Source organism: Hyperolius riggenbachi, chromosome 8 (genome assembly GCF_040937935.1).
Source record: "Hyperolius riggenbachi isolate aHypRig1 chromosome 8, aHypRig1.pri, whole genome shotgun sequence".
NCBI lineage: Eukaryota > Metazoa > Chordata > Amphibia > Anura > Hyperoliidae > Hyperolius > Hyperolius riggenbachi.
In genome coordinates this window covers 23268633-23288666 of record NC_090653.1, presented here as the reverse complement: position 1 = coordinate 23288666, position 20034 = coordinate 23268633, and the positions used below count along the sequence as shown (strand labels likewise).

The following is a 20034-nucleotide window of genomic DNA, read 5'->3' as shown; positions in this document are numbered from 1 at the left end:
CGCATAAAAGAGCCAACGATTTCGCCTGCGTCGGGAATCCGTGCGAATCGCCGCTAATGTATTTAATAGTAAAAACGCATGCGTTTGTTACATGCGTTTATACCCGCGATTTCGCGTGCGATTTCGCACCTTTTTTAATTTTATTTAGCCCTGGCAGTGTCATGGTTAATTTCGCATGGCACCCTGCGTCGGAATGCGGCCGAAATCGCGTCGCAACAGTGGGAACGAGCCCTGAGTCAGGACTGAGTCAGCCACTTACATATCTGATATTTAACTCTTTCAGGCAGAGAAAGAAAAAAAGGAGCACAGCATAGTTATGTGTGTGCTAGACACTGTACATACACATGTCTATCTCATCATGTCACATGTCACCTCGGGTATCCTTTAGGTGGTTAAAGACAAACAATTGACAAACCTATGATTCCCGATATGAACATGGGTTCCCGACCGCTTGCCAGGGACAACCTCCAACCATACTGAAAAGTGATTTTGTTAATGAGATAAAAGAAATATCCTAGGAGAAAACGTGGGAGAAAATTTCATTGAATCAAAGCTCGGCTCCCCAGAATCTGCTCCACGAATCATTGCGATTCGCATGCAAATATATTGCAAATTGCATGCAGCTTTGAATCGTGCAAATCAGAGGCAAATCCTGCCAATCTGAACCTTCCCACTTCCAGTAGGCTGCCTACAAACCATTTGCATGGGTTTTGCATGCAAGATGAAACGCTTGGCATACCGCAGTGAGAACTTCGCTCTGCCCGTTGTATGTTTTCTATATTTGGTAACCAGGATGTACGTTTAATTTAACTGCCGTTTATTTCCTCTTGTGAAAGCGATGATGATGGTTGCCTCACACTTCTGCTTTCCGCGCAGGAAAAAGGGGAAGGGCTGAGAATAGGTCACTGCGAGCGGAATAAAGAATCTGTTCAGTGATCGGGAGGGACCGCCGCCAGACGGATTCACTAGTATGAAGAGCTGCAGGAGGTGAGTGTCTTCCTAGGCGTGATATGACCCACGCAAATCTGTGCCTTTAATTCACTAACGCATTACTGCATGAGGAAAACAGACGATTTTACCAAACATTTTGTGACACGAAGGGTGTGTACACACAGCCAATATTGATTGGCCAATGCTACCACTTCCATGTAGTATAAGAGCTTACCTACGCAATCTGTTCATAGAATTGGACATCTGTTGGCTTCTCATACTACATGGAAGAGGGAAAGTTGGTCAGCAATTGGCCAATCACAATTGGATGTGTTTGCCAGGCTTAATGTGGACCTGAACTCTAGCACAGGACAGAAGGAAAACAGAGAATTGCACCCTGTATGTATTAAGAGAGTTTAGCCTGTCTAATTCCCCCTCATTTGTGACTAATCACAAGTTGTAATTTGATATTTCCCCCGTGTCACATCACATGACTGCCACGGCAGATATGTTCATTTGAAAACACAGGATGTTAACAAGATGTCTGCTTCCATGAAAGCAGGAAGTAGACACACTGCAGATTTATTGCAGGATTTGTATCAGCTGTAACAAAGAAATGTTTTTCTCTAAAGGTTATTATGCTGTTGCTTATCTTTAAGAGCCGAGAGGAAGTTCTGAGTTCAGGTCCGCTTTAAAGGGAACCAGAGGTGAGGGGGATACAGAGGCTGACCTGTTTATTTACTTTTAAATTATGCACATTGACTGGCTTTCCTGCTGATCCTCTGCTGGGTGCACACTTAGCAGAAATGCAAGCGTTGCGGAAAACTCTGCGTTTTTGCCGCTAATGGAAGTCTATGGGCCGCAGGTAAAAACGCATATGCGTTTTATATGCGTGCGTTTTCAAAAACACGGGTTTTGTTGGAAAATTTGCAAAAACGCATCAAACATGCACATAATGTAAGTCAATGGAAACGCAATGGTATGCGTTTCCCATGCGGTTTTATAAGCGTTTTTGCAAAGAAAAATTGTTTTGCGATGTATTTCCGCTTCCTGTTGTCTTCTTAATAATTTGCATGAAACGCAATTGTAAAAAGCATACAAAATGCATATGCCTTTTGTATATGCGAACCGCAAACGCATTAAAATGCACGGAAAACGCTTGAAAAGCGCATCTGCAGTAAAAAAAAAAAACAATAACGCAAACGAAGCAAAAATGCAATAAAAACGCAGCAAAAACGCACACCAAAAATAAAATATGCACATGACATAAAACGCAGCCCTTCATGTTATGCTATGTGTGCACTCAGCATCAAGCCATAGCCCCTGAACAAGCATGCAGCAGATCAGATGTCTATGACAAATCTTACAAGATTATCTGCATGCTTGTTTCAGGTGTGCGATTTAGACCCCACTAACCAGAAAGATCAGCAGGGCTGCCGCGCAACTGGTATAAGGAAATAAACATGGCAGCTTCCATAGGTTTCACACCAGGTTTTTTTTAAAAAGTGGACTGAACTCTTCCACAGCAAGGAAAACGGGGAAAAGCACCCTATGTGTTTTTAGAGAGAAGAGCCTGTGTAAGTCCCCCTCATCTGTAAGTAATTACAAGTGTAATTTGATCTCTCATCTGCATCAGCACAGACATTTGGAAGTCCTTTGCACACACAGCTAATATGTAAACACGGGATGTTTACCCTATATCTGCCTCCATGAAAGCAGGAAGTAGACACATTGCAGATTTATTGCAGGAGTTCTGTATGCCGTAACAAAGAAATGTGTTTTTTTTAAAGGCTATTATTGCTTATCTTTGAGAGCAGAGAGGAAGCTCTGAGTTCAGTTGAATTACAGACTAGTGTGGCAGATTACCGACCTGTGCAGTAAATGCCTCGATAAATGTCAATTCACAGAGATTAGAGCATGCAGCAACAAGTGAGATGTCCGGTGTCTCCAGCCTGGAGCTGTCAGTAACTAACAGCCATTTATTATCACATGCGGTAACACAAGTGAGATGTCCGGTGTCTCTGCAGCCTGGAGCTGTCAGTAACTAACAGCCATTTATTATCACATGCGGTAACACAAGTGAGATGTCCGGTGTCTCCCGCCTGGAGCTGTCAGTAACTAACAGCCATTTATTATCACATCCGGTAACACAAGTGAGATGTCCGGTGTCTCCAGCCTGGAGCTGTCAGTAACTAACAGCCATTTATTATCACATGCGGCAACACAAGTGAGATGTCCGGTGTCTCCAGCCTGGAGCTGTCAGTAACTAACAGCCATTTATTATCACATGCGGTAACACAAGTGAGATGTCCGGTGTCTCCAGCCTGGAGCTGTCAGTAACTAACAGCCATTTATTATCACATCCGGTAACACAAGTGAGATGTCCGGTGTCTCCAGCCTGGAGCTGTCAGTAACTAACAGCCATTTATTATCACATCCGGTAACACAAGTGAGATGTCCGGTGTCTCCCGCCTGGAGCTGTCAGTAACTAACAGCCATTTATTATCACATGCGGCAACACAAGTGAGATGTCCGGTGTCTCCCGCCTGGAGCTGTCAGTAACTAACAGCCATTTATTATCACATGCGGTAACACAAGTGAGATGTCCGGTGTCTCCAGCCTGGAGCTGTCAGTAACTAACAGCCATTTATTATCACATGCGGTAACACAAGTGAGATGTCCGGTGTCTCCAGCCTGGAGCTGTCAGTAACTAACAGCCATTTATTATCACATGCGGTAACACAAGTGAGATGTCCGGTGTCTCCAGCCTGGAGCTGTCAGTAACTAACAGCCATTTATTATCACATGCGGTAACACAAGTGAGATGTCCGGTGTCTCCAGCCTGGAGCTGTCAGCAACAAACAGCCATTCAGAAGGTGATAGAAGGGGGGAAACTGAGCAGAGAAAAAGTAATTGCACCATTCAGGAAAATTAGAAAGTTAATAATAAAAACATATCCTCCTAATCTCACAATAATATTACCATATGCAGTAATTACAAATTAAGAGTGAGTGAAGATGGAACATATATTCCAAGCACATGAAGGTAGTGCACACTGCAGCTAGTTCACTATCAGTACAGGTACAGAGTAACAGATTATACTGTACATACTGGGGGTAGCAGAGATCAGCACACACTGCAGCTAGTTTACTATCAATACAGACACAGAGTAATAGCTTATACTGTACACACCGGAGGTAGCAGAGATCAGCACATGCTGCAGTTAGTTTACTATCAGCACAGGCACAGAGTAACAGATTATACTGTACATACTGGAGGTAGCAGAGATCAGCACACACCGCAGCTAGTATACTATCAATACAGGTACAGAGTAACAGCTTATACTGTACATACTGGAGGTAGCAGAGATCAGCACACACTGCAGCTAGTTTACTATCAGTACATGCACAGAGTAACAGCTTATACTGTACATACTGGAGGTACCAGAGATCAGCACACACTGCATCTAGTTTACTATCAGTATAGGCACAGAGTAACAGATTATACTGTACATACTGAAGATAGCAGAGATCAGCACACACCACAGCTAGTTTACTATCAATACAGGCACAGAGTAACAGTTTACTTTACGCGGTACATACTGGGGGTAGCTGAGATCAGCACACACTGCAGCTAGTTTACTATCAGTACAGGTAAAGAGTAACAGCTTATACTGTATATACTGGAGGCAACAGAGATCAGCACACACTGCAGCTAGTATACTATCAGTGGAGGTAAAGAGTAACAGCTTATATTGTACATACTGGAGGCATCAGAGATCAGCACACACTGCAGCTAGTTTACGATCAGTACAGGCACAGAGTAACAGCTTATACTGTACATACTGGGGGTAGCAGAGATCAGCACACACTGCAGCTAGTTTACTATCAGTACAGGCACAGAGTAACAGCTTATACTGTACATACTGGAGGTAGCAGAGATCAGCACACACTGCAGCTAGCTTACTATCAGTACAGGCACAGAGTAACAGCTTATACTGTACATACTGGGGGTAGCAGAGATCAGCACACACTGCAGCTAGCTTACTATCAGTACAGGCACAGAGTAACAGCTTATACTGTACATACTGGGGGTAGCAGAGATCAGCACACACTACAGCTAGTTTAGTATCAGTACAGGCACAGAGTAACAGCGTATACTGTACATACTGGAGGTAGCAGAGATCAGCACACACTGCAGCTAGTTTACTATCAGTATTGGCACAGAGTTAGGCCCAGTGCACACTGGGAGGATCCGCCGGCCGCATCCGCTTGAAAATCTGCATGGCTAATGTATCTCTATGGGCTGGTGCACACCGGCGGTTTGAGGTTTTCAGCAAGCCGCAAACGTGCCTCTTGCTGCACGTTTGCGGTTTGCTTAAAACCTCAAACCGCCGGTGTGCACCAGCCTATAGAGTTACATTAGCCATGCGGATGCTGATGCGGCCGGCGGATCACATACAAAATCCGCTCGGTGTGCACCCGGCAAATATCGGCTCTCTGCTCCCAAAACCGCTAGCGTTTTGACGATCTGCTAGCGGTTTTGGTGTGCACTGGGCCTAACAGCTTATACTGAACATACTGGGGGTAGCTGAGATCAGCACACACTGCAGCTAGTTTACTATCAGTACATGTAAAGAGTAAAAGCTTATATTGTACATACTGGAGGCAGCAGAGATCAGCACACACTGCAGCTAGTTTGCTATCAGTACAAGTACACTGTAACAGCTTACATTGCACATACTGGGGGTAGCAGAGATTAGCACACACTGCAGCTAGTTTACTATCAGTACAGGCACAGAGTAACAGCTTATACTGTACATACTGGAGGAAGCAGAGATTAGCACACGCTGCAGCTAGTTTGCTATCAGTACAAGTACACTGTAACAGCTTACATTGCACATACTGGAGGAAGCAGAGATCAGCACACACTGCAGAAAGTTTACTATCAGTACAGCACAGAGTAACAGCTTTTATTGTACATACTGGAGGAAGCAGAGATTAGCACACACTGCAGCTAGTTTACTATCAGTACAGGCACAGAGTAACAGCTTATACTGTACATACTGGAGGAAGCAGAGATCAGCACACACTGCAGCTAGTTTACTATCAGTACAGGCACAGAGTAACAGCTTATACTGTACATACTGGAGGAAGCAGAGATCAGCATACACTGCAGAAAGTTTACTATCAGTACAGCACAGAGTAACAGCTTTTATTGTACATACTGGAGGCAGGGCCGGTTCTAGACTTTTAGCTACCTGATGTGTCCTTCCTTCCTCCCCCCCCCCCCCCCCCCCTTCATTTGGAATGATCGCACAGCACCCAACAATTTACATTGTAAGTTATAGCGGCGGTACAAAAAAAACCAAACGCCCTCAGTATAGGTAGGTAGCCAGTTGTAGGTGCTCCTAGTAGATGTAGCCAGGTATAGGAGCCCCCATCATAGAAAGCCAAGTATAGGTGCCCCCAGTATATGTAGACAGATATAGTTGTCCCCAGTATAGGTAGCCAGGGTAACATGACCCCAGTAGAGGCTGGCAGGCAGTAGCGTAACAATAGGGGGTTCAGAGGTTGAGACCGCACTGGGGCCCCTTGACTAGAGGGGCCGGCTGGGGGCCCTACTTCATCCATCCAGGGCGAGTCCTGGTCTCACCGCCAGCCGCGGCTCCTCCTCCTCCATTACAGGTGGTCGATACAGACAGACGAGTGAGCGGGCGTCAGGCTGTGTCATGGTAGATCTGTCTCTGCCTGGAGACAGCAGAGATCAGCTCACACTGCAGCAGCCTGTTAGCTGTGAACAGGGGTCCCTTGGACGGGGAGAGCGTATTGGTGTCATCCTGAAACATGTTCTGTGTACTGATGCCATACATCCCAAATTTTTGAGATAGGAGAGACACTTATGCCACACCCCTAGCCACGCCCCCAGCACACCCCTAGTCAGGCATACCATAAAGATGTCATAAGAAAAATAGGTTGTGTTATAATTCAAACCACACCAGTCCTTTCTATCCTGCAGTGGCGTAACAATAGGGGCTGCAGCCCCTGCACCCGCGGGAGGAGGCGTTCCACCGCCGAAGGTTCCGCTCTCTAAGCATCTGACGCTACTTCCTGTTTATCAGGAAGTAGCGTGTGGCACTTAGAGATCAGATCTCCGCAGTGGAACACATGGAGGTATGCCTGTGCTCCTGCCTGCCGCTGCCACTTATTAATGCTGGAGGGAGAGCGCTGAGGGGAGAGCCCGAGGTGAGGGGGGGGGGGAGTGGCCCCTCCCTCCTCGCTGATGTAGGTGGCCACGGTCTCCCCTCATGCTGCGACCCCTCCAACCCCCAAAACAGACCAGAGCGGGCTCCGGGGAAGGAAGGGGGCGGGGCATCCACATTTTCGCAGGGGGAGCCCAGTGATTTCTAGTTCCGCCCCTGCTATCTTGGTTCATTCATCAAATAAGAAATACATCAATTTAAAGGATGGCAATAAAGTTTAGAGTCAATTAAACACATTTTAGAAAATGACATATGTTGAAAAATACATATATTTATATATTTCTGTACATGAGTCCTGAAAGAGGGACAGATGAGGAAGAAAGAGGGACAGAGGGACTGGGTTATTATAAATATTTATTGTATTTATAAAGCACCAACATATTACTGTCCCTCCAATCGAGGGACAGTTGGGAGCTACAATGGGATGCGAAAGATTGGGCAGCCTTGTTAATCGTCATGATAAATCGTCATGTATAAATCGTTGGTTGTTACAATAAAAAATGTCAGTTAAATATATCATAAAGGAGACACACACAGTGATGTTTGAGAAGTGAAATGAAGTTTATTGGATTTACAGAAAGTGCACAATAATTGTTTAAACAAAATTAGACATGTGCAAAAATGTGGGCACTGCAAAAAAGAAATGAAATCAATATTTAGTAGATTCTCCTTTTGCAGACATTACAGCCTCTAAACGCTTTCTGTAACTTCCAATGAGAGTCTGGATTCTGGATGAAGGTATTTTGGACCATCCCTCTTTACAAAACATTTCTAGTTCATTCAGGTTTGATGGCTTCCGAGCATGGACAGCTCTCTAACTCACACCACAGATTTTCAATTATATTCAGGTCTGGGGACTGAGATGGCCAATCCAGAACGTTGTACTTGTTCATCTGCATGAATGCCTTAGTGGATTTTGAGCAGTGTTTAGAGTCGTCATTTAGTTGAAAGATCCAGCCACACCGCAGCTTCAGCTTTGTCACTGAATCTACTGATACTGAGTGGAATCCATGCATCCCTCAACTTCAACAAAATTCCCAGTCCCTGCACTGGCCACACAGCCCCACAGCATGATGGAACCACCACCATATTTTACTGTAGGTAGCAGGTATTGTTTCTTGGAATTCTGTGTTGTTTTTCCTCCATGCATAATGCCCCTTGTTATGCCCAAATAACTAAATTTTAGTTTCATCACGAGTCCACAGCATCTTATTCCAAAATGAAGCTGGCTTGTCCAAATGTGCTTTAGCATACCTCAAAAGGCTCTGTTTGTGCTGTGGGCGGAGAAAAGGCTTCCTCTGCATCACTCTCGCATACAGCATCTCCTTGTGTAAAGTGTGCTGAATGGTTAAATGATGCACAGTGACTCCATCTGCAGCAAGATGATGTTGTAGGTCTTTGGTGCTGGTCTGTGGGTTGACTCAATATGTTCCTAACTGTGGAAACTGACAGCTGAAATCTCTGAGAAAGCTTTCTGTATCCTTCCCCAAAACCATGATGGGGAACAATCTTTGTCTTCAGGTCATTTGAGAGTTGTTTTGAGACCCCCATGTTGCTACTCTTCAGAGAAAATTAAAGAGGAGGAAAACTTACAATTGACCCCCTTAAATATTCTTTCTTATAATTGGATTCACCTGTGTGTGTAGATCAGGGGTCACTGAGCTTACCAAGCCAATTTGAGTTCCAATAATTAGTTCTAAAGGTTTTGGAATCAATAAAATGATAAATTTATGCACCTGCCTAATTTTATTTAAACAATTATTGCGCACGTTCTGTAAATCCAATAAATTTAATTTCCCTTCTCAAATATCACTGTGTGTGTCTCCTATAGGATATATTTAACTGACATTTTTTTATTATAACAACCAACGATTTATAAAGGATAATCATGACGATTAAAAAGGTTGCCCAAACTTTTGCATCCCACTGTATGTGCTACTTTACTACATGTGCTAAGAAGCAAAGCACTTTGGCTGCCTCCCTATTTTATTTGTGTACTTGACCTAGGCCAATTACAATAATGGGCGCTAGGCCTCTGACCTCACAACCCCCCTTCCCTACCGCCACCACTGCCGCATCGCCCGCAGGTCAGCTCAGCCGTGACACGTACCCATGCGTGCAAATGTACGCGCACACGCCTGCCCCCCTGGCCATGTCCTCTTGCTGACGGACCGACATCTTGCAGCATATCGACATGTTCGACCCGAAAGTGGTAGCATCGTCAATCGGGCATGCGCTTGGCAGCACCAATTTTCATCCAATTCAATAATAATTATCGATGGTCGATCGGCCGCCAAGAACCTAGATGTATGGGTAACTTTAGTTCCTTCCCTGTTTCCTTCCCTGTAACTCCACCTGTGAATCACAGCCAATGAGTGCCCTGGTTCCAGCCACACCCCCTTTCTGAGCTCCCTGTAGATCCCGCCCACACACACACCAGAGGAGGAGTTTATGTCTAGTGTCCTTCGTCATCATTAAATGCTAGACCAACATGGCCTTGAGTTTTTGTCAAGCTCTTCTTCATCTGATATTTTGCGCTGTATTTTACAGATTTTGTGTATTAATATTATTCACTTTTATTCCCTCTCAGGTGAAACTCTTTGAGCCGCCAACATGTTGTCAGAGGCGTTCCTCAGCACCATCATGTTTCAGGAGGTCTTAAATAGTGATTGTCAGGACCAAGTCAGCGGTGGTACGAGAACCTCCACACGTCGCCACCATGATAGCGTTCGTAGAAAACTGGAAAGTAAGATAAATGGAGAAAGCTCGGGAGATGATGCCGGTTACCAGAGGGGCCCTACGGCACCTTTATCCCAAGCCTTGTGTATTCCTTGCCGAGACATGGCCAGCGACCACAGCCTGGACCTATATACCTCCTGGTCCAGCACGTACGCAAGCATCTACAAAAACTACCCAGACCTTCACATTGGAGGGGACCACATTCTGAATAAAAAGGACTCTGGTTGCATCCTGGACCTGGACAATGATGATGGGCCGGTGCTGCTCTCGGTGGACATTGACAGCAGCAGTCCTCCAAGTGATGGCTTTGGAGAACTTTCAGAAGAAAGGTTCCATGACAGTGAGGAGAGCAACGCCTTTCCACCCGCCCCATTCTCCAACTCTGTCCTCAACGGATACCTGGAGAAAAAAATGCAGGAGCTGTACAAGCAGTGCTTTGAGGACAACCTCACCAACATGTCTACCAACGTACTAATGCTCAACGTTAACCAGATGAGCCTGCTGATATCCCAGGAGAAGAACGTCGACCAGGCAAAGGCCAGAGAAGCCATCCTGCAGTACCTGTGCAGTGCCACCAGCGCGGGCAGCTCCGAGTTTATTACCCCCGTCCTGCACATCTCTAAGCAAGACAGCAAAAAGAAATCAGGGATGGTGTCAAACTCCTCCGCCCTTAAAAAGAACCCTTCTCTGCGCATCAAAACGTAATACCTTAATCATAGGGACCTGATGGTTGAATGAACATGGGTGCATTTTTAAATATATGGACATCAAATGAAGCCATAATCCAGACATTTTCCCATCTTCACCATCGTTATTCATGGACACGTTCAGAACCTCCGAAATGTTTTCTCCCACATTTGGCTTAAAGAGACACTGAAGCGAAAAAAAAAATTATAGTATAATGAATTCGTTGTGTAGTACAGATAATTACTAGAACATTAGTAGCAAAGAAAATATTCTCATATTTTTATTTTCAGTTATATTAGGTTTTTTATAACATTGCATCATTCTCTAATATTTGCAGTTTACACACTACTCAGCATTCTAAATGATTTTACAGAGCAGGCCAGTGAACCTTTGACCTGTCCTCTGGAGAGAAAAAGAAAATACAGTGACTGACAATTGAGATAACAAGCTGCAGAAGACAGAGCTCTCTGCGACTTTGAAAGTCGTGGAGCTCAATGGCTCTTTTGCATAGATAACAACTGGAGTTTCTTGACTGTTCCCGTACTGGAAACAATATTAGACTTATGTCTCTGCTCCTAATGTTTTATTTCTTAGCTGTACTACACATACAAATCATTTTGTCAGAATTTTTTTTCGCTTCAGTGTCTCTTTCAGTCCACTCTCCATGTATGTATCTCGGTAAATACTGTACATTTTTTAGCTTCTGTTTGGAGATGTTTTCCCTGCAGACCCTTTGCTTTCGTAATCCTTCCAGATGCTCTGTAAATGCATTTAAATACAACAGCGAAGACCTTAAGGAAGACTGCACAATGGGGGTATCAAGCATTGGATCATTTTTGGAAAAGTTCTCTTGATCCGGAGAGAACTCTTAAAGTGTACCCGTGGCGAACCTTGGGTCAAAAAACATACTTTCCTAAAAACAAGGAAACATCTGGAAGCTGCATAGGATTCCCACGCCATCCTCCAGATCACCATTGCCATTTGTGGACCTTCAAGAGAACTTGCCTGATTTCTGATCGTGACTGCGCTACTCTGCATGAGTAGGGCAGCGTATGCACTGTAACCCGGAGCAGTGTGTGCTACTGCACAGGCGCATGCTTTCGTGGGTGCAGCACGGCCATGCTCATGCGTGAAGATTGTTGCGGTGGCAATTCTCAGCAGAGTCACAGACGGCAGCAGTGGTCGGGAGGAGGACGTGGGAAGCCTTGGTGGATCTAGAAGCTTCCCCAGGGCCCGTTCTAGATGTAATGGGGCCCCGGGGCAAAAGTAACTTGCTCCCCCCAGCAATGCCCCCTGACCTCGTAGCCACCTACCAGGACCCATCCCACCACAGTTCCAGCCACACAAAATTATTAGGTGCCCATCATATGTCCCCAATAGCATTGTTGGGGACTACATTATACCCCTCCTCCTTTCCCTTACAAAACACACATTGGGGTATTACCTATTCCAGGCAGGACACAGGAGGCAGCAGCATGTTCTACACTCCGGACTTCTCCCCACTTCGCCTCTCTTCCTTATTTCCTGCAGGCATGTATGGGGTCACCATAGCTGAAGGGAGGGGACACACATTGGGGTCTTACCTAATCCAGACAGGGCACAGGAGGCAGCACCATGCTCTACACTCCGGACTCCTCCCCACAGTGCCTCTCTTCCTCATTTCCTAGAGGCATGTATGGGGTCACCATAGCTGGAAGGGAGGGGACACACATTGGGGTCTTACCTAATCCAGACAGGGCACAGGAGGCCCTATCATGCTCTACACTCCGGACTCCTCCCCCACTGCGCCTTTCTTCCTCATTCCCTGCAGGCATGTATGGGGTCACCATAGCTGGAGGGGAGGGGACACACATTGGGGTCTTACCTAATCCAGACAGGATACAGGAGGCACCATCATGCTCTACACTCTGGACTCCTCCCCCGCAGTGCCTCTCCTCCTCATTCCCTGCAGGCATGTATGGGGTCACCATACCTGGACGGGAGGGGGGAACACATCTTGGGGGCCCCTACTGGCTCTGGGGCCCTGGGGCAATTAACCCCTTTGCCTCTATGGAAGTGCTGGCTCTGGGCTTTCCTCTAAGGAAAGTATCTGTTTTTTGACTGGAGTTTGCCCCGGGTTCACTTTAAGAACGTACAGCAAATAGATCGGCAAAACTAGAATGAATTTTTTAAACAATTAAGTGGTTACCAGAGATGGTCAATAGGATGCAAATAAGTTTGACTCGCTTTCAAATTTCACGTAATTATATGCAGCTTGAACGTGGACCAATCAAAAAAAACAAAACCTGTCTGTCAAGTTTGATTGGTCGGATTTTAAGCTGCATGCAAATTTCCAGGAAATGCAAATCCAAGTTGGCAATTTCCTCATTGACCATCTGTGGCGGTTGCATTGATATCTTGTTTTATGGTTGTTTTCTCTAGTGATCTGCAGTGATTGTAACACTATAAAATATAACTAAAATGGATCTAAAAGAACGCTGGGCTACTTTAAATCATGACACTCGATGCCTATATGTGCTATGGCTGTAAGAGATTAAACATGTGATTCAATGGCAGAGTTTGTCCTGGACTTTTACACAAAAGTATAATTCTCAACCCTGTCAGGTATCTGTTCTTGAAATTTTTGGGGGGACCTAGAGGGATGGCACTGTGGCAGGGTGTCCTTCCTGGTCGTAATTCCCAGGAGTTGATTGAATGGATCTATACCATGGTCGAGGCTGAATGGCTGAGGGCTTTGCTTAGGCGTACTGCCCCTGGAAGTGGCGCTCCAGGTGCACCTGAAAAAACCTGAGATGTGGCAGATCTCAGGCGGAAGTAGGGTGCTTTGGTCTGTACTGCCCATATGCATCGCCAACTAACGCAGCTCCCCGGCCTTTTGGCTAGGGAGAGTGCGGAATTTTTATCACTCCGGCCGCAAGGTCGGGGCCAGCTTGCTGGCACCGGGGACTTCGGTTCCCACCTGGCTCCCTCTCGGGGGAGCCACCCGGACCATGTGGGATGCCACATGGCCAGGCCCTTTGGGTAACCACTGGGCACAGTAGGGGTCCTCCTCGGAGGACCCCAGGATCCTTCAACCCCTCGGGTGTTGGAGGATGCCACCCCCTGAGCCGATGGCAAAGGGGGAAGGTTCCCTTCGGGGAACAACCGGAAGGGCCCTGCTGTATTGTGGGGCCCGTGGCTACTCGTGCACGTTTTGTGGGGGTGCTTTAGGGCACTCACGCTTTTTCCGTGCACGGGGCTAATAGCCTTGCTGACCGGGACTCCTGTTGCATGCAACAGGAGCCAAGACAAGCTAAAAAAAAAATTAAAAAAAAATAAGTGAGTATAGAATCAACGTGTCGGACAGAATACCCAGGGCCGGTCCTAGCTACAGTGGGGCCTCAGCCACACAAAATCATTAGGTGTCCATCATATGATGTTCCCAAAAGTAATGTTGGGGACGCCATTATTCCCTTTGTTTCCCTTACAAATCCAGAGTGTACACACACTGGGGTCTTGCCTGATCCAGGCAGGACATGGAAGGCAGCACCATGCTCTACACTCCGGACTCCTCCCCCGCGGTGCCTCTCTTCCTCATTCCCTGCAGGCATGTATGGGATCACCATAGCTGGAGGGGACACAGGAGGCAGCACCGCGCTCTACACTCTGGACTTCTCCCCACGGTGCCTCTCTTCCTCATTCCCTGCAGGCATGTATGGGGTCACCATAGCTGGAGGGGAGGGGACACAGAAGGCAGCACCATGCTCTACACTCCGGACTCCTCCCCCGCGGTGCCTCTCTTCCTCATTCCCTGCAGGCATGTATGGGGTCACCATAGCTGGAGGGGCGGGGACACAGAAGGCAGCACCATGCTCTACACTCTGGACTTCTCCCCACGGTGCCTCTCTTCCTCATTCCCTGCAGGCATGTATGGGGTCACCATAGCTGGAGGGGAGGGGACACAGAAGGCAGCACCATGCTCTACACTCCGGACTCCTCCCCCGAGGTGCCTCTCTTCCTCGTTCCCTGCAGGCATGTATGGGGTCACCATAGCTGGAGGGGAGGGGACACACATTGGGGTCTTACCTAATCCAGACAGGGCACAGGAGGCCCCATCATGCTCTACACTCCGGACTCCTCCCCCGCGGTGCCTCTCTTCCTCATTCCCTGCAGGCATGTATGGGGTCACCATAGCTGGAGGGGAGGGGACACACACCCTAGGACCCAGGCTCTGGGGAAAATGATCCCTTTGCCTCCAAGGAAGCGCCGGCCCTGAGAATACCTGATTAATGTACCAAATGTACTTCCCACAGAAATGCATTTTCTTTCCTCTCCTTGATTCAGCTTGTGGTGGAAGTAACCATGCAACAACAATCAGGCTACATTTCTCAGTATCCCTGCCATGCAATAGAAGCCATGGTCTCAATTCACTAAACATTTTTGCTGTTTTTTGTGATGTTTTGCACCTTTTTTCTAAAAAACCTTTTCAGCCCCCCAGCATAACAAAAACAAGCAAAACAAACAAACAAACTAAAAGCAAGTCATCCGAAGTTAAGTGACATTTGATATTAGTTTTGCCCCCATTTTTATCTAGTAAGTTTCACCTTTTAGGGGCTGACAAAGCATATCTCCGGCATAGATGGAGAGAAGTTTATAGAATTGGGGCCTCGATGTGCAGGTGCAAAAGCAGTAACTGAAGTTCTCAGGACGTAGGCGTGGCAATTGTAAAGCTTTAAAGGGAACCTAAACTGAGAAGGATATGGATCCTTTTAAAATAATAGCAGTTGCCTGGCAGTCCTGCTGATCCTGTGTCTCTTATACTTTTAGCCACAGCCCCTGAACAAGCATGCAGATCAGGTGCTCTGACTGAAGTCAGACTGGATTAGCTGCATGCTTGTTTCAGGTGTGTGATTCAGCCACTACTGCAGCCAAAGAGATCAAGCAGGACTGACAAGCAACAGGTATTGTTTAAAAGGAAACATCCATATCCTTCTCAGTTTAGGTGCACTTTAAGCTGCAAACATTTGCATACCCAGTTTGCATAATCCTGCACCAACTCTCAATGATTTTCATGTCATTGTCCAGCCCTGTACTGTATTATATTTCTAGCCCAGCAGCTCAGTAACAAGTGAGTCAGTGGTCAGTCCTGTACTGTATTATATGTCTAGCCCAGAAGCTCAGTAACAAGCGAGTCAGTGGTCAGTCCTGGACTGTATTATATTTCTAGCCCAGCAGCTCAGTAACAAGCGAGTCAGTGGTCAGTCCTGTACTGTATTATATTTCTAGCCCAGCAGCTCAGTAACAAGTGAGTCAGTGGTCAGTCCTGTACTGTATTATATGTCTAGCCCAGAAGCTCAGTAACAAGCGAGTCAGTGGTCAGCCCTGTACTGTATTATATGTCTAGCCCAGCAGCTCAGTAACAAGCGAGTCAGTGGTCAGTCCTGTACTGTATTATATGTCTAGCCCAGCAGCTCAGTAACAAGCGAGTCAGTGGTCAGCCCTGTACTGTATTATATGTCTAGCCCAGCAGCTCAGTAACAAGCGAGTCAGTGGTCAGTCCTGTACTGTATTATATTTGTAGCCCAGCAGCTCAGTAACAAGTGAGTCAGTGGTCAGTCCTGTACTGTATTATATGTCTAGCCCAGAAGCTCAGTAACAAGCGAGTCAGTGGTCAGTCCTGTACTGTATTATATTTCTAGCCCAGCAGCTCAGTAACAAGCGAGTCAGTGGTCAGTCCTGGACTGTATTATATTTCTAGCCCAGCAGCTCAGTAACAAGCGAGTCAGTGGTCAGTCCTGTACTGTATTATATTTCTAGCCCAGCAGCTCAGTAACAAGCGAGTCAGTGGTCAGTCCTGTACTGTATTATATGTCTAGCCCAGAAGCTCAGTAACAAGCGAGTCAGTGGTCAGTCCTGTACTGTATTATATTTCTAGCCCAGCAGCTCAGTAACAAGCGAGTCAGTGGTCAGTCCTGGACTGTATTATATTTCTAGCCCAGCAGCTCAGTAACAAGCGAGTCAGTGGTCAGTCCTGTACTGTATTATATTTCTAGCCCAGCAGCTCAGTAACAAGCGAGTCAGTGGTCAGTCCTGTACTGTATTATATGTCTAGCCCAGAAGCTCAGTAACAAGCGAGTCAGTGGTCAGTCCTGTACTGTATTATATTTCTAGCCCAGCAGCTCAGTAACAAGCGAGTCAGTGGTCAGTCCTGTACTGTATTATATTTCTAGCCCAGCAGCTCAGTAACAAGCGAGTCAGTGGTCAGCCCTGTACTGTAGTATATTTCTAGCCCAGCAGCTCAGTAACAAGCGAGTCAGTGGTCAGCCCTGTGATGTGTGATAAGCTGCGATAAACATCTGACAGTTTATAGTTTATATGTGAGTCAGTCCGTGCGGCAACACAAGGCTTGTACTTCCTCCACTCACTTCCCTATTCTCAGAAATATGTATATACTGTATACGCCATATATGAACCAGCCGGTACCATTTCCTTCCATTATTTTCCCTTTGTTAGTGTGAGTGACACCGCAATTGTTTCCAATCTTTTAAATACAGTAGCTCTGACATATACCACAGCGCAGTACAGAGACCACTGATCCATTCCCATCAGTCTCTGCACCAGAGGAGCTTACACTCTAATATCCTCACCACAGTCGCACACTATTATTATTATATATTTATATAGCTCTGACATATTCCACAGCGCTGTACAGAGATCACTGATTCATTCCCATCAGTCTCTGCAGCAGAGGAGCTTACACTCTAATGTCCTCACCACAGCCACACTATTATTATTATACATTTATATAGCTCTGATATATTCCACAGTGCTGTACAGAGATCACTGATCCATTCCCATCAGTCTCTGCACCAGAGGAGCTTACACTCTAATGTCCTCACCACAGTCACACACTATTATTATTATACATTTATATAGCTCTGACATATTCCACAGCACTGTACAGAGATCACTGATCCATTCCCATCAGCCTCTGCACCAGAGGAGCTTACACTCTAATGCCCTCACCACAGTCACACACTATTATTATTATACAATTATATAGCTCTGACATATTCCACAGCGCTGTACAGAGACCACTGATCCATTCCCATCAGTCTCTGCACCAGAGGAGCTTACACTCTAATGTCCTCACCACAGTCATACACTATTATTATTATACATATATATATAGCTCTGACATATTCCACAGCACTGTACAGAGATCACTGATCCATTCCCATCAGGCTGCACCAGAGGAGCTTACACTCTACTGTCCTCACCACAGTCACACACCATTATTATTATACATTTATATAGCTCTGACATATTCCACAGCGCAGTACAGAGATCACTGATCCATTCCCATCAGTCTCTGCAGCAGAGGAGCTTACACTCTAATGTCCTCACCACAGTCACCATTGTTTCTTTTGAAGTTATAGGTAGTGTCAACCTGTATTATACACTTCCTTAAATTCCATTTTATTCATGCGTGAGCCCTTCAATCTCTGGATTATGTTGCTTCCCCAGGACAGCGAGGAGAACAAAGGGGACCTGTCAGAGCACATCAGTCCATCTCACCTCCTTCCTGTGTGTTTATAGCAGAGTCTAGCACAGCTATCGCTGAAATAAGCAGAGTTCTCTTTCTGCAATTTCTGAGCAGATGTCTGAGGAGTAATATGTGGAAACTGATGGTACAGAAGCCAAACTGCCGGAGGCTCCGCTGCCTCTTAGCACATTGAGTAGCTATGGGGAGAGTGGCGCCCCCCTCTGGAGAGATCCCCATCACTACCTGAAACAACGATGGTAGTTGTGCTAGTTTTAATATTAAACAGAATGTTTAAACACAGACACCAGGTAAGAATAAAATGGTTAAAACCGTTTGAAAAGGTAGGTAGTGTTGGACTTACCTGCCACAAGTAGACTCAAGAGTCTGTTTTCAGTGAAAAAGTGATTTTACTCAAGATAACTCCACAAATTTGCAACTCGTTTTAAGGGTGATATCTCGCTTCATCAGGCAGTACAAGGAGCTTTTAGAAAGTCCAGACAGCTATGAGCGCCTCTGTCTCCTTGTATTGCCTGATAAAGCGGAATGTCCCCCGTGAAACGCGTTCCATATTTGTGGAGTTACTGTGAATAAACCTTGAATATAATGACCTTTTCAGTGAAAAATGACTCTTGAGTCTACTTCTGTGAGGTAAGGCCAACATGACCTCCCTTTTTTAATGGTTTAAACCATTTTTTTCTTATGTGGTGCATCTGTTTAGACATTCTGTTTTTTTCCACTTCTACGGTGTAATGATCCGCTCAGCTACCTGCGCAGTTTTTTGACCACTGTTCAGGTCTGCATTCTGCAGGTCTCTGGAAAAGAGACCTTTTGTCAGTTTTGCAGCTTGCTGCTGCTGAGGGATTTGCATACGTTTGTCATGCAGATTTCTTAGCCACATCCTTTGTAGGCTGGCTCTATATATACTATGTGATTCCACAGACCTGGGCTGGTCATAAGGGTTTGTCCTGTGAAACACTCCTGAAGTGTCAGCCGTGCTTATTGTTTGAAGATTAGCTTAGAGTATTCCTGGGACTGCATTAGGCATCCTTGCTAGAGCAGTCAGGATTGTATTATTTGTATTGCCTGTTCTGTCTGTCTGTCGTGCTTGGATCACACTAGCCTCTAGCAGTAGCGGCTGTGGATCCTTCTGATCTTCAACTCTCTTGCTGTATTTGGATCGCACTTGCTCTGACGGAAAGAGCAGTGGATCCTGCTAAGCTCTCTTGCTATACTGGGATCGCACTTGCTCTGGCGGAAAGAGCAGTGGATCGTATCTCTCACTTATTCCTGTTTTCGTGTGTCTGTCTTGTCTGATACGAACGCTTGCTGGAGGCTCGGTGAGGTAACCGTTAAGCAAGCGCTCGCGTCCTCTGTTTCATGTTTGTCTGTCGGTGGTTAGTTAGGCGTGCTTGTCTCTGTTGTGCTTAATACGCGGAGACCGCGCAGAAAACACGTTTGCTGTTGCGAATGAGTGCGGTGTTCGCGTTTAGTTAGCGTTTGTTATCTTCCTTATCTTCTCATTGTATGATTTGCTGTGCCTTTGCTACTCTCGTGCCCTGTCTTGCCTAGCCTTGTGTCACCTCTGGCAATCGCCTCTCTCGCGATTGCATTCCTACTTAGTTTCTGCTGTTGTGTGTGCACCGTCGCGGGTTGGCGACTAGATTGGGGCATACACATACAATCTGTCCCTGTGCTCATTCTCATTCGCAATCGCTTCTCTTGCGATTGCGTTCTCACTTGGTTTCCTCTGTTGTGTGTCCACCGTCGCAGGTTGGCGGCTAGATTGGTGGACATACATACATTCCTCATCTGTACTTGTTCAGTCTTGTGTCGCTCTTAGCAATCGCCATCTCTTGCGATTGCCTTCTCACCTGATCTTCATGGTTGTGTG

At 46.1% G+C, this 20034-nt stretch overlaps 1 protein-coding gene and 1 long non-coding RNA gene across 5 annotated transcripts in view; one reads left to right on the top strand and one right to left on the bottom strand.

The window, feature by feature from the left end:
* The window catches only part of LOC137528648 (uncharacterized), a 211431-nt gene that overhangs the window by 25434 nt on the left and 165963 nt on the right, over nt 1–20034 (bottom strand). The window lies entirely within an intron of this gene.
* Nucleotides 913–12902, top strand: LOC137528645 (TLR adapter interacting with SLC15A4 on the lysosome-like). The gene is made up of 2 exons (XM_068250057.1): nt 913–987; nt 9783–12902. Exon 2 carries the CDS (start codon nt 9806–9808, stop codon nt 10634–10636), a length of 831 nt encoding a protein of 276 aa, XP_068106158.1. The 5' UTR covers nt 913–987; nt 9783–9805; the 3' UTR covers nt 10637–12902.

Bases quoted from the DNA above. Each gene is read 5' to 3' on its own strand.
- LOC137528645 (XM_068250057.1), top strand. From the start codon at position 9,806: ATGTTGTCAGAGGCGTTCCTCAGCACCATCATGTTTCAGGAGGTCTTA.